The sequence below is a fragment of the Falco peregrinus genome, chromosome 2 (assembly GCF_023634155.1).
Source record: "Falco peregrinus isolate bFalPer1 chromosome 2, bFalPer1.pri, whole genome shotgun sequence".
Lineage (NCBI taxonomy): Eukaryota > Metazoa > Chordata > Aves > Falconiformes > Falconidae > Falco > Falco peregrinus.
Window position 1 is genome coordinate 25,334,696 of NC_073722.1, and position 26,070 is coordinate 25,360,765.

Genomic DNA, 26,070 nt, shown 5'->3' on the forward strand with positions numbered 1-26,070 from the left:
AGCACGATGACAGGCGAGCACTTTGAAGAGAAATACAGTTCACCACTGCTCTGAGATCTTCCCCTTCTGGTTACTTTAGTGCTACCATAACTCCCGGCAGTGTGGCAAAAGTGAGAAATAAGTCAATTGCCTGCAAACTTACAGATCTGGCAGACCTAGGAACACAGAGAGTGCAACGGCAATGACCACATTGGTGAGTGCACACCCAGCTCCAAGGGGAGGAAAGTCAGCTTATCAACGGCAAGACGATGAAATTGGTCAGTGCACAGGGAAATTTATTAGGAAATTTTGAATACAAAATTATCTCTGTTCTCAGCTTCCCTCTTCCTAGGAATATTTTGCAATTAAGCAGAGAGTTGATTTACAAGTTTGCAGACACAGCATTAATAAATTAGTCTGTGCTGCCATCTCCTCCTGCCCCAAGTTGAAAGAATTGAGGTGTCGATTGCCTAATATCAAATTGGTTCTTTTGCTGCCCAGACCAAGGTAAAAAATATAACACAATTATTACATCTTTGGAAAGAGCTTAGGGGAAAAAAATTAATCACTCTGCCCCAGAAAGCACAACAGCAGTCCAAAGAAAAGCTGGAGGACAAAACAAAGCAATGCATGATCCCTAAAGGCTGGGAAGAAAGGGTGGGATGGCTGCAGCACCTCTGGGCTGTATCTGCTGCCCAGAGGCACCCCGGCTCCTCTGGCAGACTTTAAGCCTCGACATGTTTCCAGCTGGCTGGAGAGGGCCCTACCACTCATTGCTTTGCACAACGTTCAGGGGTCTTTGCTTGTCATCTGATAACTAAATCTGCAATGGAATTACATGTGCTTGGCAGGGAAACGCAGGTGCTAAAATTAAATGTGCACTTGATCCCAGATGCAGAAGACAAAGGATTGCATGTCTCAGTTTCCGCTAGCATTTCTCAGGCTCACAAACTCCAAGAAAACTGGGGCTGGGCTACATTTATCCCCCAGTTCTGGCGTCCACCCGACAGTCCGTTCCCGGGAAGCTCCCGCCGCCGGTCCCCCGGCGTGCCTGGGGTGCGGGGCAGCTGCCCCGCATCTGCGGCCACAAGCCGTGGGGCAGGGCACCGCGCCCCGCAGCGCGTTCCCGCACCCTGCGGGCTGCCGTGCCGTGCCGTGCCGTGCCGTGCCGGGCCGGGCCGGGCCATGCCGGGCCCGCCTGGCGGGTCACAAGCAGGGACGAGGGGGAGCAGCGGTCGCCCGAGGATGTGCAGGGAGGAGAAAGACGCGTGTCGGCGTGTGAATCACGTTCTCCTGCCCCACGGCTCCCGGCGGGGGATAAAAGCCCCGGCGGCGCACGGGGCGGCCCAGCCGGCTCCCGCAGCACCTCGGCCGCCAGCACCAGCCATGAGCGCACACCCCCGCCGCCTGCCCCTCCTCCTCCTCCTCCTCCTCCCCCCGCTGCTGGCCGCCCTTTGCCGAGGTAAGCGGCCGCGGGCCGGCCCGGCGGGCTGAGGTTAGGGTTAGGCCCGCCGGGTTAGCGTTGGGGGCGGGGGCGGGGGTCGCGGCGGGCCCGCAGCCCAGGCTCAGCCCCTGCCTCTCGCCCGCAGCCGCGCCGCTGGCCGGGGAGCTGCGCTGCCGCTGCCTGCGCACCGTGTCCCAGGTGATCCCGCCGCGGCGCCTGGCCCGCGTCCAGCTGCTCGCCGAGGGGCCGCACTGCGCCGTGCCCGAGGTCATGTAAGTGCCCGCTCCCGCACCCCGGCCCCGCTCCCGCACCCCGGCCCCGCTCCCGGCCCGGCCTCACCCGCTGCCGCCCCCGCCCCGCAGAGCCACGACGAAGCAGGGACAGACGCTCTGCCTGGACCCCGCCGCGCCCTGGGTCAAGCTCATCCTCACCCGGATCCACCACAGGTACCGCGGGGGAGGGGGGGGCGGCAGCGAGCGGCGGCTGCCCCGGCTGCAGCGGGCCCGGGGTGAGCGCGGGGAGCCCCTCAGCTCCCCCGCACCCCACTCTCCTCACCCCTCACCCCCGCACCCCACTCCCCGCACCCCCGCTCTGCACCTCACTCTTCCGCGCCCCGCACCCTGCTCCCAGCACCCCGCTCCCCCACACCCCGCTCTCCTCGCCCCTCACCCCCGCAGCCCACCTCCCTGCACCCCAGCTACCCGGGGTGAGCGTGGGGAGCCCCTCGGGAGGCCAGGGACCACTTCTGGCTGTTTGAAACTCCTGTGGGTGTCACAGGGATAAAAAGCCACGTTCTGCCATTAATTTTGAAGGGGAAATCCGTCCAGTAACACCACAAACTTGCCAAAGAAGTGGCTTCTTTGTTGGGAAGAGAAAACCCAGCTGGTCAGGTAGAATATCCACATGAATTAGATTTTATACATATATAAATATATGTAATATAAATAAATTTGATTAGATGCAGATCTAGCTGTAGTACCAGGCTAGTGTGGCCCACCAGCACCATCAGGCACCTTTTCCAGAAGACACATCTGTGAGACTCTGTATCTGGGGCATGCAGGGATGCGTAAGGAAAGATTTCCTGACTGCCTTTATAATTTGAATTCTGCCTGTTGCAGTTCACATAACCAGCTCTGACGGAAGAACAGCTCCGAGTGAAGCTGCCTGTGTTTGCCAGAAAGCACTGGGAAATGGATGCTGGAAGAAGATAATAGCTGGATTCCTGTTTTTGATGAGTTTGTAGACTAGCTGTTCTATGTTTAATCCCTCTAAGACGTTCCCCTTCCCTCCCCTTGTATTTATTATTGCCTACTCCTACATATGTGTTGACTGAGCTAATTGATCGAATCCGTTTGATGAGACGGCTTAGGCTTTGCTGGTCATCTCTCGGCAACCTTGCTGCGGTTCTCACAATCGGAGTAGCCCCACCTTTGTGCAGGCTCCTTCTCTCCAAATACTATCTGCCAACGAGTTCTTATAAATAGCATTAATATCCGAAAAGAAGATGGGTCCATCGTGGAGACTGTTGTGCAGATGCCTGCAGAGAGTCTGATGGGCAGAGGTTTGAGGGGCAGTGCCGATGGCGGTGGGTAATCCTTCCGTTAGGAACAGCGAGTGAGCTCTGTGTCAGCGCTGTCTGGCACTTGGTGGTTTAGTGCCCGTTCAGGATTACATGGGAATCCTGGTTGAAGCAAGTGCAGGACTGTGCAGCCAAGCTCAGTCTGCTGCCTCAGGTGCCTAAACGAGCCTTGGGCTCAGAATGTTTTGCTCAACCTTTTTTCCCCGCTGTAACTTCCTAGCCTTTACTGTAGAATGCCCAGAATTTTTTTGCCCAAGGTACTGCACAATGAAATTACAGAAAGCTTGTTCGTGATGTCTCACTCCATTCAGTACTTACGACAGTTTAATAATTTCCATGAAATTGTATGATTTCATGCCGAGATTGTTTTGGTTTCTAAAAGATAATGTTGGGGTGGGTTGGGTTGTTTGTTTTTAAATGAGTTTACAATTAATTATTTGGTATTTATACACAAGATGTAAAGGAACAATAAATGTTTTGAAGAGGCTTAGACATTTTATGTCTACTTGTATGACATACTGTCATAATTAATCTAGAATAAGTAATTTCCCTTATTCTGCTTTGGAAAAATGTATTTCTGTAAAAAGGTGGATTTATCATTAAATGATCATGTAACAAAATATAATGCAATAAAAATATTTTCTTGGAAAATACGCTGTTTTTTTGGTGAATTCCATGTTAAATGGCCCTGCGTACCTGCATCAGTCTGGCTGGCTGGGAGGCAGGGAAGCAGTAACCTCTGTGTTTGGCCAGGGGCTCCCAGGCAGACTTGTGGTCCAGCTTGCTCTGAAGTTTCGGGGACACTTACTACTGAGCTAATGTGCGTGTAGATTCAGAGGCACATTATTTAAGCCCTTTACTTGGAGCTGCTGAGGTGAAGAGAGATTAACCTCAGGATGGCTGTATTGAATCCAAGTAAGCCCCTGCAATCTGCAGGAATTTGTATTCTGGTTTAACTTGAAGTGGGGCTGTGTTTAAAGTTAAACATGTTTTGCTGGGTGGGAAGGAGCAATACTGTCTGCTGCGGTAAGAAACCATGACAGTTTACAAGAGAAAATTATTTTCCAGGAAAAGAAATTGTTCTGGTCCCAGCTGTAACACCTTCTAAAGCAAAGAATCTCCATGTCTAGATTCTTTTTTAGTGCACATTTCTAGTGCAAACAGTATCTTCAGTCACTAGATACATAATACATATTTAGTGACAGAAAAATCAATTGCTGTTTGCTCATGAAACTCACTAGAACCTTATCTGAAAGCATGACCCTATCCTGGCCTTACTGACATGGCTAAGAGTCATACACTGTTCCCCTGTGGCACCTGAAAAAGCTGGCTCAACCTCATCACAGATTCTAGCTTTTCTTTGAGAGAAATCATTGGAAAGCAAATGCATATGAACAGGGATTTTCCTTGTTCCTTATATTTTCCTCATCACCTAGCAAGTAACTGGATATTATTTTTTTGAGTTGTGGACACAGAGAAAAATCTTACTGAATTTTGAAAAGTTCTTGATGTATCAAATAGCTTTTTCTCTCCATAATGCCAGAATTTTCAAGTTCAATATTTAGGCTGTTGTGGTCAGGTGTAAGTGTTGCATCACTCAGAAAAGGAGATTTTTTTTTTTTTTTTTGCAGTGATACCATCTTACTACTGTTGCTCTTGAAGGGAAAAGGTCTTACTATATTAAAAACCTTTCCAGGGAAAATAATTTCTTTTGCCTGACTTATCCATCAGATGAGTACAGAAGTTTAGAGTAGTGAAGGGCTAAAAAGACATCCCGCGTCTGAGAATAACAGTGAATCCAATTAGTCAACTTTGCAAACATTACAGAGAGAAGAAATTCAGGAAGTATAAGCTGGACAAAGCTACATGCCAAAAAGCAATGGAGAATGGGAGGGGTTACTTGCATATATGTATATAATTAAATAAATAAAATGTCTATCAAAGGGTGGGGTTTATAATACGACAACTACATATACACACACACACACATGCATACATCTAGTTATATCAGCTGCATATTATGAAATCACAAAATGACTCAAATGATAGATGCTGTATACCCAGCTGGCTATTCCACTGGGTCATGATGTGAACTACCTAGAAGGTCAAGGTGTTTAAATGACAAGTGTTACTGGTTCAGTCATGCAGTGAAATCTGGCTGTAAGGAAAACCAGCAGCTTCCAAATGAGTACGACACTATTTGTCAGGCAAGAATTCAGTTTTCCCTCATAGTCCACATTACTCAGTGAGGTGGAGTGATTACTTACTGTCTTCCCCGAGAACATCTTCCTCCTCAAAATTTATGCTAACACAGTTTTCTCCTTGCATTTTTCAATGTTTTGCCCTCTTTCAGACTATATTTCCCTTTTTATTAGCCAGAAAAAGAGAAACTTCACTCTTTTTCCTCTCTATGGGAGCTGTTTTCATGTGTGTTTAGATTCCTGTGCCATTTGGCACCTAAGCCAGAGGTCCTCCTTACAGTGATCCTGACTGAGACCTGTGCATTGAGGAGCTGGTGATCCCCTTCACTGCACGCACAGCTTGGCCTCCAGCCCTGCCCCGTACTGCATATACCCCCACTGCAGGGTAAGTTCAGCCAGCTCATTGTAATGGAGAGGTCTGCAACGAGCTCCCACTCGGTGCTGGTGATTAGCTACGTGTCCTTGCCCTTATCTAAAACTGCAGCAACAAATTCCCATGTGAGCTTCTTATCCAACAGTCGAAATGATGAATAGAGTAATTTTCTTTTTAGAAAATCCTCAAAAGACCTTGAATGACTCTTATCCGGGTAACCTTCCTGGAGTTCAGATCCGCACAGAAACCATGTGCCCTGACTGGAGGTCGGTTCGGTATCGCACAGCTTAGGGTTACCAGCATCTGTAGGGGCAGAAGGCTATCTTTACTATCATCCTCTTCTGCATAGTAACAGCTCCAATGAATGCCATTTTAGGCAATACTTGACAGAGAAAAACAAGAGCCTGACCGCCTTTTTTCCTGGCATTCTAATGGACTAGCATCTCCTTGTTCAAAACGCCCTTCAGGAATTCAAGGAAGTAGGTCACTTTTGAACCCAGGCATATGCAACATGTCTGGCTACCAAAGCTCTGCGGCTGGACCCGTGCTAGCCAACTTGCTCCTGCCATACAGGCAATGTCAGCTCTATTGCAGACACACAGAGAAACAGCGTGACCCATTACACCACAGTGCAATGAGACCTCACTGCTCTAGGCAGATTCTGATGAGATTCATCCAGATGCTGAAGCAAGTCTACTGGATTTCCCACTTCTCCAAGCAGAGTAAAAAGTTCCCAAAAAGGAAGCACGATCACAAATGACCTCAGCCCTCTTCTGTCTCACTTCTAGTCACACCGTGTTGGGCTGCAGAACCAGCTGCACTTGGCTTCTCCTTTCCTCCCTCCTTCCCTCCTTTCCTCCTTCCTTCCCTCCCTCCTTTCCTCTACTGTCCAGCTCTTTTTCAACCATCCTAACTCTACCACAAAAATAGCTGCCTCTTCCCAAGATGGGACCAATGCAGTTCACATTTCCATTGGACCTCATCATTGTGCTGAAACCACAAATCTACCCTCCTGACCATCCCATTGATGCCATTTGTCACTATATGCCTAGAGCCCAACCTCGTTGTTTTTCCTGTTTGTGGGGGAATTCCATAGGATATACCTATGCTGGTCTCAGAGCACAAGTCCTTTACCAGTCCCAGAGTTTATGCCTTGCGTTGCACCATAGTTGTTCTCCTTTAAGGGCAAGCTTGCGACTACAAATGTTCAGGTGGTGGAAACAAGCCCATTGGGCTGCAGATGCTGGACCAGGAGGAGCAGGTTCCTCCACTGATTACAAAAATGCAAGTATTACAGATCAGCTGAGACCTGCTGAGAACGCAAAAACATGTGCCTTCATGTTACTTACAACGGACTGAAGTCAAACCCTATGCAAGTTAACATATGGACCAAAGCTGAAAGGTTACTTTGGAGGAAATGTTAGTAACTTCTCAGAAAGACATAAATACAGATACACATAGAACAAGTCTTTTATCCCGGTCCTTGCAGTAGCCATCGATAGAGTGATCTATGCACCTCACAAAACCCCTAAAGTTTCCCATTGTTTCATGAAATAGGCTCAGTTGTGAAAATAATCTTAGAACTGTAGAGTGGCAAACTTTACTGTTTTTGAAAGGAAGTGCTTTTCTAAATAATACATGCTTTGGAAAAAACATTCTTACTTGTACTTTTGAGTTAATAATAAAAAATATTGTAATTAGGTGCTTCTTAGCACTTTTACCTATTTTTCCAGTCATTTTCTAAAATTACCAACAGTTTAGTCATTTCATGAAATTACAATTTCACAATATGCAAATATACACACAAAACCACAAATATGTGTTCATTTTGTGAGCTACCACTCTTGCATAACAGCACAAAACGGTTCTGTATCATCGACTGGATTCTGAATACAACATTTTAGGTATATTAAAAGTCATCAGCAATGCATTACAAGAGAAGGCAGGGCTGGACTGGAATCAAAAGCACCATGCAGCGTGCATGTCTGGTCGTAAGCCAGGGGACAGTGATCAGCAGTGTGGCAAATACACACTTTTTTTTTAGTATAAATCTGAATTTTCATCTCAGGAAAGACACGTAGAAAGAAGTGGGAAGAAAAGATCTGAAAAAAGAGATGTATTCAACAGAGTTAAATGCAAGAGCATAATAAGAGGCAGCCTCTTTGTGCCTGCAAATCTGAAGGGACTTGCAAGAAGGAATTAAATTGTCCTTGACTGAGAACAATAGAGTAAAAGCAAAGAGGGCTAAGGGCATAGATGGGAGCATGAGGAGATAGTAGCTGTTCCCAGCATTTCCACAGTGATTTGGGTGGGGTATTTTTGTGTGTGTGGTGTTGCACAAGTCACTCAAATCCTCATTTAAAAAAAATCTTGAACCACACGTTACTACTTTTGAAAGAATGGGAGTTGTAATGACAAAGTTAAAGCACAGCTTTAAGCCCCTTCTAAAAACACTGCCTAATATTCACAGGTGTTGAAAACTCAAACCTCCTCAAAAACATCCTAAAAGATGCAAGAGGTCACGGGCTGTTTTCTGGATATCAGAGCATGTGGCATGGCATGTCTCATCCACACAGCTAAAGTTTCTACAGCCAAGTGGGTCCTCAGGACAGGAAGAGTCCCTGGCACGCTCTGGCCCATGAATGTGCTGCGTGTTATATGGGATAGCAGGTCAGTGTATGTAAGATATTCTTAAAGTTCATTATCTTAAGGTGATAATGCTCTGACTTCCTGGCCCTATCCAAATAACACTACTACCTAGATATTTGCCAACGTTCTATTAAGTCGATTCTTATATGTCATGATTCTGTCTTGTATGTCAGCACTGAGAGAAAATTAAGCAAGTACTGAGCTATAAATTATGACAACCAATGATGCTTAATATGTCTCTCACTGCTTTAACCAGCATGTTATTCTCTCTTCGTATTTTACTGTTTCCTTGGAATTAAGAAGGAATCACAGCAAACGGAGTGTCTCCAACTTACTGCTCAGTTTCAGGTGTGCTAGCACAAGCTGTTTCATCTCAGATTTTCCCACTACTTGCTCTGGCTGTGGCAAAAGGCAGGAGAGAGAGTAATTTAATCTGTATGTACATGTGCATGAGAAGCAAATCCTGGAGTAGAAGAGTGTCAGCAGTCCCCTGTGGGTCTGAAGACACAGCAGAGCTTGTTTTCAGTTCACCATAAGAAGGCACAGAGAGCAGTCATGGATAGCAAGACTGTAATCTCCCTCCTGATTCTCTCCTTCATGGGCAACTTTCCTGGTAAGAAAATTCCATTTATTTGCCTTTGTATTACAATTCTTCTAACATGTGGTTTAGCTACACAGAGTGTTTTCAAGGTGTGCAGGACTTCCACACTCAAAGTGTCTTTGAGGCAGCAGGCCAAGAAAAACATAGTCACACTGTCAGAGTGGGTCTATTTCTTGTCTCCTATTATTCTTCTGCTAGTGGACATTCACTGACGTTGGTGAACTTGTCCCTTAAATATTCTGAGAAAAATGAGATTACAACCAGGGACTCAGAAATGATAGTCTGCAGTAACTGTGTGGCATATTGCATCGCTATCACTTTTCATGCTGTTTTTATGATAACAGGTGCTGAGATGCAAGCTTGGAATATTCAACTTACTTTCAATCGATCTATTTCTAATAAACTACTGTCTGTTAGAGTTCTTTCCTGAGAAGTATGAGGGTAAAAAACCCCAAATTCTGCTGGGAAATTCCAAAAAGTATTTTGTGGGCAGAAAGTATGCCAAGTTAGGGGTCTGGAATGCTTCCAATTCTCAGCACAATGTGGATGCTTGCTCCTACCATGTCCTGGCTTCATGTTGGGATGACTTACATCTGCAGTCTCTCCTGAGCCAGAACAGAGCTGGATGTGACCAACCTCCAGGATGGACAACTGTCTAACAGGCCACCTGTATCAATACACACACCTGCAGCGAAGCCCTGGCACAGCCTTTGGGAATCTCATTTTTTTTTTCTTAGCCTGCAGATGGGATGTTGCTGCTCTGCTGTGATGCTCTGTGCTTCCCAATGCTTGACTTTCAAGTGCGTTTCTTTCTGCTTTCTGCCAGATAGGTAGGGAGGGTGCTGGTCAGCCAAAAGAAGCACTGGCAGATTCAGCTGAGCAGAGGACAACTGAAGAAGGGCAATAGGTGGATGGTCATATCAAGGTACAAGAATAAGCACAGGGTGAGGTCAAGGGGGTTGCTGTTTGGTCTTAAGGGACGTCAGGACTACCCACAGCAAGAGAGGACTGATCAACTGACTGGGATTTTGGCTCCTGCAGCCCCACTCATCTCAGCAAGAGTGTCTGTGCACCCCACATCCCTTTATCTGGAGCTTGTCCTTGCTTCTTGTTGATACTGCCCTCAAAGCACTGAATCTCCACTTTCAAATATATTCCACAGTTCAACTGTCAGGAATTACAAGCTGAAGATGTCGCTTGCCTTAGCAGGAAAAGTGGATAAATGTGAGAGTTGTGACTGTGCATTTTAACCTGTGATAATCTTACCTGAGAACAGGAAGATATCCCAGTCTTTGCAGTGCATGGAGCTGGGAAAGCCCTGGGCTTCACAGCTTGTGATCTTGGATAACTGCCATCACCTCTCTGGGTGCTCTGTACTCAATCCCTGAAGCTGGGATAACTTTTTTTTTTTTTTCTTCACTGGGTCGAAGTGAGTCTGGAAGGACTGTCAGGCAACAGCAAATTCAGTCCATGGAGCTGGGTGCTGCACAGTGTGTGACGTAATTTAATCAAAAAATCAAAAAGCTCTTTCCCAAAGCTTGTTGGGTTTCTTGCTCCTAGTACTCACCCAGAGTTGCTTCCTCAGAGGCCCCTCCACCTTTCCTAGCACCTTGATTAAGCTTCTAAGCTGAATGTTTTTGTGGCTTTTTCACACCAAGTATCAGTGTAGTGTTTTAGCCCAAACAGGTTTCACCTGCAGGTTGCATTCAGGGGGAGTAGCTGTCAGCCTCTTCATCTAGCTTTTTCTTCCTCTTATAAGACAGGAGCCTCACACTTAGAGTAGCCTTTCACTGCACTTGATGTTGTGGGATGCCAAAGTAATTGTAGTAGTAATGGGAACTTATAAATCGTTATCTGTACAAAGTCTGCAGATCTCCAATGTCCTGTTCTTGCTCAGCAAAGGGACTACCTTAAACCCATAAATAACAATCCATTTGTACCTTGAGGCATGAACTTTTTATGCCTTCTGCTTTCTCTATTTAATATTTTCATTGTCAGTTTGGTTCAATTGTAGACATTATAAGCTTCCCTTTCCTTTCCTCACAGAGAGGATGCTGGCAGCGGAGCTGCGGTGTCACTGCATCCAGACTGTCACAGGATTGATGTTGCCAAAGCACCTGGCCAACGTAGAAATCATTCCTAAGGGCCCACACTGTGCCACTGTGGAAATCATGTAAGTAAAGAGAAGTTATGGCTAATGAATGCTGAAAAGTTGGCAGCCCTTTAGCTTATACTCCTCAGGCTTGTCTATGTCCTCCTCTGACCTCCTCAGGTTGCCAATATTAATTAAAGTGAAATGCTTGTTCCACTGCAGAGCAACACTGAAGAACAGCCAGCAAATCTGTTTAGATCCCCAGGCCAAATGGGTGAAGATGCTAATTAACAAGATTCTACACAGGTAACTGCCAGGATTACCTAGTAACTGGAATTATTCTACCAAAGGGCATATTTTTTCCAGAATAAACATCAACATGTGTGCAATCTTCAGTGCTTTTCCTCTGAGACCCATTTGCATAGTTGTCACACTAAGAAAGGAGGTTTCATCAAACTGTTTATACCTGATCAGCCTGACAGTTTCCCAAGAAAGACAAGATGTTTGTGTCTGACCACCCTTCTACTACGCACGTTTTGACAGCCCATTGTACTGGAGGGCGATTCAACTAACCTATTCAGGGACCTCTGCTGACAGCGTCACTGAGACAAATCCCTTACGACAACTACTCAAATCTCTGGAATCTTACGCAAAATGAACTTCAGCTGAAGATTTTTATTATACAAAATACAAGTCTGTGACAGAGTAAAGTTCAAAGATTGCCAGTGATTATACACTGACTGCAAAACAAGCCTAAAACAATACACTTAATAACAGCTAGCATGAGTTAGGCATAGAATAAAGTTCTCACCCAGCAGGCGTCCCTATGGGGGTAGAAGACAGGTTCAGCCCATCGACTGTTCCCAGAAGTTACGATGGAGTCTCCCCTAACTTCTCCCCTCAGTTGTCCACTTTTTATATTTCATAGTACATTGCATATTCATTATCATACTCAAGATTGGTTAAAAGTTTCTCGCTTCCAACGTAAATTAGTGCACACCCTCAGATAGCACTGCTGAAGTTTTTCACTAACGCCACGCGCTCTCCAAGAGGGGTTTTGCCCTTTTCCAGGATGGCCTATTTGAGTTGAGGGTCACGATCTCCCACTAACACAGTTACTTTTGTCCCACTTTCAACTAAGTTTCTGTTGATGTATGGGGGTCGTGACACCTTATCAGCTTGTCAGCCAGAACTTACAGCTTTAGAGGGTGCGTCAGCTTGACCTAACCTTGTGACACTAAATTGAAGTGTGGTATTTCAGGAGTTTAGACAACAATTTTAGATTTATTTCAGTCCAGGACCAGTCCATTTTCTTTGCATTTAGGTGGAGCTTGAGTGACTCTGGTCATAGATATTTTTGTTACTGATTGCTATCACGTACCCAGTGAGATGCAGGCAGGTAACTTTGGGGTGGAGGTGTGTGTTAGTATTACAATGAGATTGTTTCATTTAAGGAAAGTAATTTCACCACAATGGTCAGTTCAGCAATGGACATCATCTCATATATTCTTCATGTGAGAACTGCTATGAAGCTTACCAGACCGTCAGATTCCTCTTGCTGCAGGGAGCACGACAGAGCCTGGCTGCGGTGTCTCTGCTCCGCTCCACCCTCTGTCATTCCCGTCAGCATGTGCTGAGCTGGCAGGATGCACTGTCTGGGGAGCTGTGGTGATGTAGATTCCATGCATGCCAGCCGTCCTGAAAGGCAGAGCTGTATTCTACCCTAAAAAGCTTTCTGTGATACTATGCTTCTGTTAGGTCCCAGATTTCTCTAATTCCCCCCAAGTAATTTTCCCACTATAAAGCAGGGCTAGGAATACAGGGACACTAGATTTAGTTGAACTTTGGACAAGGCAGAAACAAGGCCTACCTGATAGATCTTAGTAATTTAAAACAAACAAACCGTTATGTGTCATATTTTTCAAACAAGTATATTGATCCAGGCTTCCTCAGGGTTGCGTTCAGCTCCACATCGCCAAGGGCAATGTTTAGGCTTTCTGGAAGAACAGTCTTGGAAGCAACAGAGAAGTGTTATTCAGCACTGCCCTGCGTCAACTGGTCTGCCCAAGAGACACAATGATCATTAGGACAAGCTTCTCTTGTGTCTATGGATGGGTGCAACTCCTCAGAGATAAATTACACACAACAGCTATCCAGGCAAACTTATCCTAGAACAGTTTCAAGGGACTTCCCCCAAGTGCAAATGAATCAAACATTCAACAAAAAAGAAAAAAAAAAAAAAAAGAAAACAATTATTTTATTTTCCACTAAAAGTGAAGCTATTTTTGTCTGGTTTTGATGTTTGTAAATTAATCTCACTGTTTTGTGCCTGCTGTCACTCATTATGGTATCTGTATTACAGTTCATCCAAGAAACGGCATCAGTAAAGGAAAGAGGCATCTCTGCAAGCAAGAGAAAGCTGCATAAAAATGCCATTAGCCTTTAAATGCCTCCAGGGTCAGAGTATTCATAATTTCACTCTAGCATTGTATATCCTCACTGCTCTCCATGCACAGACTGTTCATCTGGCAACAGAAACTGCTGGGCTCAGTAGGCTGTCACAACACTAGCAGACTCTCGTATCTGATGGCAAAATTTTACAGGGTGCTTAACTGCAGAAGCATTTAAAGCAATATCCTAACCAAAACCTAACCTTGCATTGGTCAGCTGGAAACACCTGCACAAGTTTAGCAATGCCAAGGATTCAGTAGTTATACTAAATCATCTCCAAGTTTAACTCTGAAGGGCTATGAAGTACAGTTTTGTCTAGTTTAAAAGGGCTGTAGTTTTCAAAATAAAGAAACATTAACCAAAAGAGATTCTTACGGAAAGACAGGGGGTGCGGGGGTGGGGGGGAGGACAGCATTAAAAAGGAAAAGAAAGAGAAAAAAGGAATTTCTTTATATCAGTAAAAACCTTTCTTAAAGTCAATATGGTCAATGAAGTGATGCAAATCCTGTAAGATTTCAGTGTTTAAAAACTGGGGTTTGGGTCTTTGCATATAAACTATTCCTCTAAACTTAAAACAGTGGAGTCACAGTAATTCTGCTTTTGTCACCAAGCTATCATTGTCACAAAGAATTTTCCATTAAAAAGGTTTTTAGAAGCCACAAATTCACCTTTTCATAAATGAAATGGGAAGCAAATGTATATGAAGTACCCTTAATGTTTTCAAACATGCTCAGAGTCTTGCCACCTACAAAAAGATTTAAGGTTCATGCCCTCATATCTGCCATTGCAAAAATTCTTGCAGAAATGTTACTCCTTAAACACTTAAAAAGTTCTTCTAACTTCCAGTCTACCTTTGCCCAGAATTAATTCAACTCTCCCAATGTTTTCCCCCTGCAGTACCTTTGCATAAATACGTCTTTCCTTCTTTCCTCAATAATGTCTCTGTAAAAATTCCCTATAGTCCTTTTGGACAGCATAAACCCTTTATCCCTTTGCAAAATATAAATACTTCAGTCTTCTAATCACTCTCATATTGTTTTCTTCTTTGGCTCATGCTGATTTTTCTCAAGATGGTTCTCAAACACAATTAATATTTCAGGTAAAATATTGATCTTGTTATGAAATGATGATACCTAATTTCAAAACCAGGGATCATTATAGTTGCTTGCATGGCAGTTTAATTGCACTGTAGACAGTTGTCCAGACATAAGAGTGGATTTCAGCAGAGGCAGTACTGATGGCATTTCACCATCAGACAGGTATCATACTAAAAATGAGAAAAGCCACAAGCTGAACCACCCTAACAATTTTGAAATATCCAAGTTCCAAAGGACATGGGAGGTGATCCAGCTAAATAGGGAGGAGGGGAGGAGGAAGGGCATCTGTACAGTAGAACAAGATAAAGTTCCAAGGAAAACAACAAAGGCAATAACAGTTACAGTATAAGAAAGAAGTAAGCAGAATAGGTCTTTTTAGCCTGGAAAAGACATGACAGAGGGAACATGACAAAATTCTGTAATGCTGTAAATGGCACGCTTAAGGAGAAGAAGGAATGGTCAATCACCAATTCCAATCTAAAAGAAAAACAGGGCAAAAAATGAAGGTAGTAGATGGCAGGTTCAGCAGAAACAAAAGGAATGTGTTCTTCTTAAATAGTTAGACTGTGCGATTCTTTGCTACACCTATTTGTGGATATTAAACACTGCCAGGGGTTCAGGCAGTGAGTAGACTAATTCATGAGGGAAAATCCTGTAAGGCCTATTCAACACAGAGATGCTGTATTTGCTCAAGAAGTTCCTCAACTTCAAATTCCTGGCATCTGGCAAAATATAGAGGAAAAGTAATAGTGTAAATTATATGTTTTCCCTGTTCTTTCCCAAGAATTCATTATTGGTCACTATGAGTGTCAAGATACTGTTCTAGATGAACGTGTAATGAGACGTGATGCTGCCGTTCTGCTCTTTTGCTCTTTTGTCCTAAGGCCCTGAACATCACGGCCTTTCCAGGATAGAAAGTAAGGCCTCTGTCACCTTGCATTCTGCAAGCAGCTGAAAAAATCTCCCCTATACTCCAAATGAAATAAGAAGACAATAAAACAGAGCGGTTTGTTTTGTAAAGTATGCTGAGTCAACCTTCTGATCCTCACGCTGCTGATTTCATACCCTAGATTGACCACAGGAATAGCAATGTCAGCATAAAATAAAAGGAAACTAATTTCCGCTGTGGATGGATGATTTAGAAACTTGACAGCATGACGAGGAAGACTAACTATGGCCTTGAAAGATTACGCCATTCCTGTGTATCAGAACCATGTCAGAACTGGCGCATAAATTCTGCTTGAACTAATCATGTCCAGTAAACCACAGAAAAACCTACCCTTTCAGAAGCTCCTTCCCCTTATATGAAGGGGTTTTCCTTGTTCCTGGAACCACCACCCAATTTAACATGCACATCTACCAGTGTTAATTTACAGTGAATGAGGACTCAGCATTTGATGGCCTCTTGCTTTGTCCTCTGTTCCTGGCAGTCAGTGAAGTGGGATTTCCCCAGGTAGATATATTTTGCTTGCAGTAGTAACAGACAGGAGATACCTAATTAAAGGTCAGTCCCTTTAAACACGAAAGAGTTCAGGTGTTAAAAGCATCACAGGTAGACTTACCTCTCTTTTTAGTCAATTTTTAAACTATTTGAAAAAACAGTTTTGTCTCTGTATTTCATTGACATTTTAAAATATTCTTCTCCATCTTGAGTTGAGGAGGAAATGAAAATCTTCCCTAAGGACAAATCTTTTCAAGCAAAACACAGTGACTACTGTTTATTTGTTTTGGTTTGTTTGTTTTTTTTGGTTTGTTGGGTTGGGTTTTTTTCAAAAACAGTAATAGGAATTTTCAAATCAAATTGAGAGAATTCTTCCACCCTGTGATTTCCTGAAGTGATTGACTAGCAATTGCAATGAAAAATTGCTCATCATTATGAATCCCAACATAACATAGCAGTGCTATATTCAGTCTTTCCTGGGAAGCTTTGCTCATCTTGGCATGAGTATCTGCACAACTTTAACCTCTCATGAAGCATTTTCTTGATCCAGCTTCATAAAAAGCCAATGATAAGTACAAAACAAATTGTCCTCATTCAGACAGTCACCATCTCAGTGCATCTTTTCCATCTGCACATTCTGAGTAATGTAATAATGTTGTCACTGAGCTGAAACCACCAAAAACCAAGGCCAAGTTATGAGATAATATTGGTGCTGAGTAAATTGGTGTGGTGAATGAAAAGAATTAGCCACAGCAACCTAGACACTTGCTAACACTGATACAAAATGGTGCCAGCATAAAAACATATGTTACACCACTCTGCCAACAGGGCTATTTAGGAGCCTGAAATATAGCATCATCCATGTACTGCCACAGTTTTTTACCGGAAGGTACCTGCAGAGTCTGAATTCTGCACTTCTTGTCCCAGCATTATTCTTTTCATTCCTAATGCCAAGTTTATGTAAGACTGGTCATCAACTAAGCATCTCTGTGGGAGATGCCAATGAGTGTAGAGCACCAGGGTGAGATCACATTCAGACCAGACCAGCTGAAATGTGCTTTGTAAAGCCATATACAGGATGTTGCATCCTTATGTTGCAATCTGTGCTGTCTTCGGCTATCTTGAGGTTTTAATAAGGTGAGCTGCTTTATGATTCTTCCTCAGTGAATTACAGAAGCAAATGTTCTATGAAGAACAGGAGCAAGTGGACACTACAAGACTTCTGCATTCAAAAGACTTAGTGTGGTCACTGCAAAGGTTGTGAGTTATCTGTGAAGGAGTTGGGTCAGCATTCTGAAATGGATCCAGTTAATGAGAAATGAAATGAGAAATAAAGCATCAGTAATTCTGCATTAAAAGGCTTTGCATAAGTCTTTAGATCAAAACCTCCACAAAGTTAATTGTAGCATTCTTACCTCCTTGCACAGGCTTCACATGAGGTCTGTAATTCTAGGGTGCTCTGCTTCCCATCTAAGTGCTCAGGTAGTTTCCACAGAAAGCGCTGGTATGAATAGTTTCTTAGAACAGCTGAAGAGATTAATAAGATAAACTGATCCAAAGGGGAAAGCAGCTGGACAAGTCCAGACCAAAAGGAAGAGGAAGAAGGATGAGGAAATGAAAAGGAAATCTGGAAAATAATAAAACACTAAAGATTCCTTAGAGGGTGTGACATCTCCCTGCTCCTGTCTGCACTGGCCTGACTCATTACAGCATTAGTTTTGGCACTCTAAATTATCACCCATGTCATTATATGTCAGAAGGAAATTTGCCATTCTGATGCCAGATGTCATGGGAATTATGTGGGAATTATGTGGGAAATACTGATTCACTGCAAGGAAAATAATATATTCATAAAAAAATCACCCATAAGGCTTGTGGCACAATAAATAAAAATAGCCTGCTTTCAGTATTAAGTTAAAACAGTGAATATGCATATAATTCTTTCATATGCAGAGTCAAAATCAGAAAAGAAATGTGGATTCTTTTAGCCATTCTGGTATTTTGAATACCAGCACTTGGGATTTGAAACAGCCACTTCTGTCCAGCACTTCATTCTAAGCCACAAGGGAGTAAATGTCCATTGGTCAGCAAGACAAGATTTCTTGGTAATGAAGATATCTTTGTCAGACTTGTTTGTAATGATGATACCTTTATTAGACCAACTACTTTATGTGGGAGAAATAAGTATACGGACCATGAAGCCTCCATCGTGCCACTTTTATATTTCTTTATATAGTGAAAATACCTAGTCATTTAACTGTCCAGTAGAGTTTTGTATTTTTTTGACAAAAAACACATGATGAACTTCAAGAACAACACTCTTGCTACATTTGTACAAGGACAGACTTCCACATGGATGAATGAGAGCAAATTAAAACTTTTCTTAACTTCAGAGCCTTCTTCAGCGGGGAACTGAGTCTCTGCTCTACAGGAGGTAATGACCTATTACCACCCCTGACTTAACAATGGGGAAACTGAACTCATAAATATCCCAGAACTGTCATACACTATTGAAGGATTGTCCTCCCAGTTCTTTAAATCAACAAATTACCACATTCAGGAATCTCTCCTACAGACATTAAAATCTTTTCTTGTCAACAAAATGGAACATCGTGGTAATACGATTGGAAAGTTTTATAGGCAAACGTGCTTTTTATCAATTTGTTTAGCCTAAATAGGAGAGAAGACTTCCATTGGATTTCTTCATACCATCCAACAGGAAGGAATGGTAAAAACAGTTCTTATTGAGAAATGCAGTAAAGCACACAACAAGATGTACATTTCTACCTATCTTCTGTTCTCTTTTATTTTTATGCTTACTCTGATTGACACACAAAGGTTTTCCAGCAGAAGGATTGCATCTGGGTTGCACTATAGCCAAGTCTTGCCCTTTTTGTTTGCACCAGAACTGTAATTTAGTACTCTTTTCTGCATGAAATAGCAATGGTCATTTGCTAGTTGAACAGTATTTTCTACGTTGTCAGCCTGTTTTCAAACCCTGTGAAGGAAAGTTGCATAGTTAAAGGGTGGGTGTTGGGTGTTAAAGAGTTCCCTAGAACTCTTCTGCAGTAGGTGTGCTATGGCAAAGATTGCAATTCCAGATTCCTTAAATCTCATGGGATTTTTCCCATACTCTGAATTATTTGGCTACTTTTCTAATGACTTTCTGTCCCACCCCACCTGACATATTACATACCTCAATCACAAGGTGTGAAAAGTTAGACCGGCATCTTTAGGAAATGGCCTCCAACTTCATATTTACACTGATAGTAAACATAAAAGTTCAACCTAGGAGTCACACGACTGCAGCCAACAGAGTTATACTACAGGTGAACCTAGCCTGCAGATGCCTTTGCCTCATGACTGCCATATATCTAAGTACTTGTCCTGTGGAACAACTCATCAGTATTTACTACGAAAAGCTTACTGAACTATGGAAAATACCAGTTCTCTCTACTGTGCAACAGCAATTTTTCATTTCAGGGTTTTTCCAAAGACACACCCAATTTACTAGTCATCATCGCTTAACTATTAGCAAAATTTTCCTTCCATGAAAACACATGAATAATAGTATTGTAAGGGTAGGAATGCATTATATACCTTAAACTCACTACTGGGCAGGAACTGGGTAGCACATTATGATCAAGCTTGACTGTCATCTTCTTTCCTGTGGGAGTGCTCTTAGACAAATTATTTTTAAGATTAAATTGTCCCCATGCTCATTCTGGAAGATTTTTATGTACTGAAGTTTTAGTCACATAATTTCAATGACAGATTAGTTGTTTTATCTGAAGGTACAAGTACCCCCCCTCCCCATATATATCCCCACAGTAGTGCTGTATAGTTAGATGAAAAATGAGAAAGATTGAAAAGAATGATATCAGAGCTGACACTTTGTAAAAACCTTAGGAAAAAAAAACCCCAAAAACTAGTGAAGAGATGGATTGGGGAATGAAGATGAAAAATAATTGTGATTTGAGATAAAAGGTTCCAAATATCCTCAGACATTTCCTACAGTAAATGCCATTTTCAGAAGTGATGTAAGCATGTAAATGTCTGAGTCGGACTGGAAGCCAGTAGAATCTACGTGGCTAAAAGAGTTAAAATTGTTCATGGGTTATGAATTTAAGATATGAGTAGTATTTGACAGTAAAATTTGCTGAGGGGACTTATTCTGAAATACGAATGACTTGTTCCATTTCATTCTTACCACTTTGCAAGTAAGAAATGGCCAGTGTTCACAATGATTGTAACACTAGTACAATTATTAATACTACAGTTATATCATTCTATCTTGGCTTCACATTTCCCTGTTCAGACAAGCACAGTGTCACTTCCAATTGTTTTGGAATTTAAGGAGATTTACTAACTGCACCATAAAAATCTTAGGTTAGATTAGCATTTGAGGGTGCTGCTGTCTGAAGCTTTAGATAATCCTCTTGAAGCACATAAATTCAAAGAGGTCCAGATCCATTAAAATTCTACATAATGGCTAACAGCTTAGAAAAATAGTTATCATCTTCTGCCTAAGCACCTGCAGGGAAATTAAAAATCTGTAAATATATTTTTAGAACTCAAGTACCAACAACAAACGAAGCCAATTTTTTTGACTCCTTCCCAGATGGAACCAGGCACCACATGCACTAAAGACAGGGCCAGGAGCAAGACTGGGGCTATGACGTACAGTACTGCCATGACATACAATACAAGCCTGCTGCGTTGACACAGCACATATGCTTCAAATTCAGGGGGAAAAAAGATGTTGTAAACGTCGCATGATTTCAGACACTAAGAATGTATTTCCTTTCTGGCTAAGCTCATATAGAGCAGAATAAATCGCACCAGTATTATTCTTATCTTAACAGCTGCCTAAACCCCTTTTCCTGACATTCAGGCCAGCTGAGGCAGCTGCAATTCACTGATTTGCTTCATACTGCTAAAACATATATAAAAGACTGGCATAAAAAAAAATCTTAAGGTTTTAACAGTGTAAGGAAGGGAAAAGTTTTTTTTTCCATATCAGCAAACATCAAGTTTTATCTATATTCAAAATGGTGGAAAAATGTTAAGTCATTTAGGAACACAGCTATGTAACTCAAATTGTAATGCGAAAGCAGATTTTTTAGAAGGCATTCTTTATCCCAAGACAGTTTAGTTTATGCTGGGAACTGTCCATTACAAGAAAACCTGTGTTGTCAAGTCAAGTTGCACCTTTGATGAAGGGCTTCACTGGAGCATGACAGCACCAGCATTGCACAGCTTGCACCCCACTAGAAGGCCGCCCTGGAAAGCTGCACGGCAAGAAGCCACAGGCAAGAATGCACATCCACAAGGAGCATTTTTTTTTTTATGCCAGCACATCTACATTTCTTACTGGAAGCCCTTTAGTTAAAAGCTTGTCTGCATGTTAAGGCGTGTGCCCCCATAATTATGCTGCTAGAACTGCTGCATAGTGCAGTTGTGTCTGCCCTTGCCTTCTCAAGAGGAATAGAAAGGATTTTGCAAATAGCTTTGACAGCCCATTATTCAAGCTGTGCTATAACCAAAAAGTTGGCAAGGCTGAAGAAGGTGATTTAAAATAATAGCGCTGGTGCAACCTGAAGTAGATTAAAAGAGCTACTTTTTATACCTTCTGCTGGCAGAGCTATGAGGCACTGCCATTCTCAGCTGCTCCTTGAGATCCAGAACATTTGCACAGGTTAGAAGGCTGAGGTATGGACAAGAACAGGCACGGCAATGCTGTTGTCTCCCTAGATAATGCAGATATGCCAGCTAAGCCCCCCAGGCAATGACACGGCTGGAGCCATCTTTGTGAGTTTCTGGGACTGAGGTCAACTCTTATTGGTATTCTTAATTAGCTAAATCAGTGTGACCTGAATTTTTTTTTTCTGCATTCTCTCATGAAATTAGAAATAAAATTGCAAGATGAATTCTTATCTGACTAGCTTGTAGGGTACCTGTTCTAAATAATCCCAAGTTTGCTGTTGCATGTTAATGGTTTAAACCTGTATCATACACACGCACTGAACAGAGAGCTCACGTGTTCGGGGTCAGAATCATTGCTACTGAAACAAAAAAATTTTAGAATGTTAAGAAAAGAGCACTTCAGTTATAGGATAGCTGGCAGGAGCTGAACATTGTTTAGGTGATCAATACTTGTGTGTATACCTGTATGAAATACCCACTGCAATCAGACTGGTAAATTAGGTCAGTAATTTCAGAATGTTTCTAATTCATTCTCAGAAGAGATTTAAAATAAATGGCTCATGTTATGAACAGTTCTTTCCACAAGTATTATTTTTAAATCACACAGAGAATGCACACCTATGTCAATATGCCTGTTCATTACTTTTTTATGCAAACTTACAAACCTTTATGAATATGAATTCCACGGAGTTTAGTTAATCTACCCCAACATACAACCATGCCCTAAATTTCCCATTAGAGTTCATATTTCATAGTGTTGTTTGGTCTCAATTTTGAAAACCCCAGCACTTTATATTTAAGCCTACAAATGGCACCAAATCACGTGGTTGGCCTTAATAGTACAGACAACTCTTTCCCTGTATGGCAGGAACAGTGTTTCAGGAGTTCAGCCAGTCTCCCCAGCAAATTCCCTGCTGTGTTTAATGGATCGTTCCCACCCACACTAGCTAGTACCCACAGACAGCAAAATAAAAGATTCATGTAACTGCTTACATCCAAATACAATCAAATAATGTCAACATCCCTTGTACCAAAAAATAAAAATAAAAATACAAAATTCTATTTTCCACCTCACACCAAGACTCAGACTTAGAACAGAGCATGCTAACATGACTTATGTTCCTAACTTTTGCTTCAACAACCATCTTTATCCTTGACATTCATACTTTTATATGTTCGTAGCAGCGACAGACTACCCTGGCATAAGTTTTATCACAAATCTTTCTTCATACATGGGCAGTAGTTAAGTCAAAAGCAGTTCACATATTTCAGCATCAGCTGTCTTTTAAATGGCATCTAATAACATTGTCAGATTACATGCTGACATTGATTAGTACATCATTATTTAAACTAAAACCATGACAGTATATATTCAGAACCATAGCTTCTATTACCCTTTCTGCTCTACCTGTACATACAACATTGAGACAAGGATGGAGGTACAGTCCTAGAGTACAAACCTGCATCCTCTGAATAACCTGGATGTTTTCCAAAGAGCTGAGAGTCCATCAGTTCTTTCCAAAGTCATAAGAATCATGTGAGAGCTAATATTCAGGCATGTCACTTCAAAGCTTGGCTGAAGTGACAAACCGTCTTTCAAATTTTACAGGCCCTCTGCATTTTGAACCTACTTCAGAGATAAAATCAGGACTGCATGAGCATTAAGGAAAGTTCCTCATGCTGAACAGTTAGAAGAACTACTTCACAGTTGATTCAAAACCAGCCTTTCCTCCATCCAGATGCAGCACATCTGACTGACCCTGGTGTGAGAGGATATACAGGCAAAGAACTGCTTAGAACTCGCCCTCTCACAGCGCCTGCACGACATGAAAACACTTCAGCAGTAAAAAGGAAGAACCCGCTACCTCAGCATATTGATATTTGACCATTATTGCATATAAACATAATCAGAGGACTCTTTTATAATGACAGGGTCAATTTCCTATTCTGTCCCACTTGACTGCTACAAAGCGGATTGATTAACCCACAAAATGCTCAGCAGATGTGGCTGTCATGCCACCTGCACGCACCCCAGGTTAAGCAGCCATAATAAAACAGAACAGGCCCCATTACTCTACCTGATAGGTGCCAGTTGCATTGTTACTACACTCACCAAATCCTGTCATGTTCATTTATGGTGTTCTGTGGTTATGACCAATACAGCAATACAGAAACAATTACAAAATAAAATGCATGCTCCTACTCTTTGTGTATTGTGCTATTTACTTCTCATTTGGTTTGCCCTTGAGCAGTTTTCTTGAAAGTACTTGGGGTATAATACAGATAAATTTTTCCACATGGATTTACCATGATACGGGCTCCACAGTGCATGCCTGTGGAGAGAGATGAATGTCCTCTTGTTTTATTGGTTGGGCAGAAAGGCCCAAAGTCCAGCACTTCAGGTCAGAGTGACAAAGAAGGCTCTCCTGGGAAAGCGTTGTGACACTCCTAAGAGACTGGAGAAGGAAGTACATTCTATTCAGAGCAATGCTATGTGAAGGTATTTATACTGAAAGGCCACTATACCAAGTGGCCCACATTTCACCTCTGGTGTCTTAATGCCTCAGGATTGAGCAGACATAGTCAGCTGTCTGACTGCAGCAACCAGGCTGGAAAACAAAGGAAGGTGGTTAATTGCATAACTTGTGGCTAAGTCATAGCAAAGGGTGTTGTAAATATTACGAGTTTACAAGAACCTCCTACAGGTAACACACAGACATATGTCAAAAATCCCAAGACTGATGCCTAGCTCAGGCAGTCCATGTCACACAAATGGTTGGCAGTATAGGCGCAATTCTCGCCCAGTCTGTTCTTGTCTTCTTTTCTAGAAGTAAGGTTTCGGCTACCATCCAGGACAGGAAGCTGGGCTAGTTGGATCTTCCATTTCACCCAGAGCAGCTGCTCTTAGGAAAATCACGTGTACTTCACTCAGAAGCCAACCACTATCAGGAGAAGTCAGACCTATCCCTTACCCTCCACATCTCTCTTATGGAAAATAGGCACACAGATAGGTGGTGTCTTCACTGCATCGCAACAAGAAAGCACTCTGCATTTTGATGAACCAGGACAGAGGAAACTAAGGTATATGAAAAGCTGTCTCCTTCACTGGCACTAGGGCATTGCTGGAGGTAAGCAGCCTCCATCCCTGACCTTGACAGTGCCAAAATACACCTGTGGATAGATAGTATGAAACATGTTCTTCCCTTTCCCTCCCACCATTCCTTTCCTGCCATTTACAAGTGACCTGGAATTGCTCCTCCCTCTCTACAACCTTGAGAAAGTCCTGCCTGCACTGGCTACCGCTCAACAGACTTCAGTGTATCTGCATATGTAATAGTTTTCCTCCAGAGGATGGTGTATACCAGAAAAGACCATCAGCACTTTGTCCTATTGCAACACGTCTGTCTTGGGAACAGCACGGATTCCAGAGAGACCCACATCTGGCTTCACCGGACCAGAGCAGCAGATATTTGCAAAATCCCCTCTCCAAGGCAGAATATTCACTTTCACTTTACAGTGCACACCAAAGACTGGGACTAAAAGACTGACAACAACCACTTTCTCTCTCTCAAGAGCCAAAAGATCTAATTTACCTCCTGGAATAGATGCTTGCTTTATACATTATTTTTGAAAACTGGGAATCAGTGAAAACTGCTATAATTCTTCCCTCCTGCTTTATGTCATATTCAGATCCAAGTTTATCTACTAAAATCAGCAATGGAAATACCTTCTTGTGCAACTCCGGATTTTTGCGTCCCACCCAATTTTCAGCATGGAATTATATTGCCCAAGAAGAAATGCTAGCAAAACAAGACACATCAAGAGCTTTAATTTTTTTTTTAAGTCTTCATGGGACTTAGGACTTTTTGTCATCAGTTCCTTGGAATTCACAAAATACTAATTCATTTGCACTTCCATTTTGACCAGCATCTTCTGCTTTCCAGGAGCTCCACACTCCTCATCATAAGGGTATTGAACTAGATCTTTATTAGTACACCACTGTGTAAAATGGACCCTTTTTCTTTTCTACACTTAAAACAAACTAGAACATTTTGAGACGTTTCTTTGTAAGTTTTCTCCCATGCCCTTCTCGACAAGAGACAAGATGTTTTCATAGATTCATTTAAGTGTTTTTTTCTGTAATTCTCCTTCTGATGCTAGATGGCTGCCAGCACACAGGCTTTCAAACCAACCCTCATCAGCACATGAAGGTGTTTTCAAAACAAAATAGTGATCAGAGGAACCTACTGCAAATCTGTCTCTGTCTTTCCCCAACCCTAGCCTACCATGGTATTTCTAGCTTTTCCCCAGGTGATTTTCAGCCTTTTACAGCCCTTTTTATAATGTTCAATCAGCCACTCACCTCATACCAGCGTTCCACCATTAACTTGGAACAAAAAACCTCTTCAGAATGAACAAAACACCAGAATTAAAATTTGGCTAGGCATCGTCTGTCC

The 26,070-nt window shown here is 42.6% G+C and overlaps 1 protein-coding gene across 1 annotated transcript; it reads left to right on the plus strand.

Annotated features, from left to right (window-relative positions):
- Positions 1-1,224: 1,224 nt before the first annotated feature.
- Positions 1,225-26,070, plus strand: LOC129783983 (uncharacterized). The gene is made up of 6 exons (XM_055798121.1): positions 1,225-1,441; positions 1,569-1,695; positions 1,786-1,869; positions 2,542-2,558; positions 10,783-10,999; positions 11,141-26,070. The coding sequence occupies exons 1-6, from the start codon at positions 1,225-1,227 to the stop codon at positions 11,226-11,228; spliced, it is 750 nt and encodes a 249-aa protein (XP_055654096.1). The 3' UTR covers positions 11,229-26,070.

Bases quoted from the DNA above. Each gene is read 5' to 3' on its own strand.
- LOC129783983 (XM_055798121.1), top strand. From the start codon at position 1,225: ATGTGCAGGGAGGAGAAAGACGCGTGTCGGCGTGTGAATCACGTTCTC. The intron at 1,442-1,568 runs GTAAGCGGCCGC...TCTCGCCCGCAG, and splicing joins GCTGGCCGCCCTTTGCCGAG to CCGCGCCGCTGGCCGGGGAG. The intron at 11,000-11,140 runs GTAAGTAAAGAG...GTTCCACTGCAG, and splicing joins TGTGCCACTGTGGAAATCAT to AGCAACACTGAAGAACAGCC.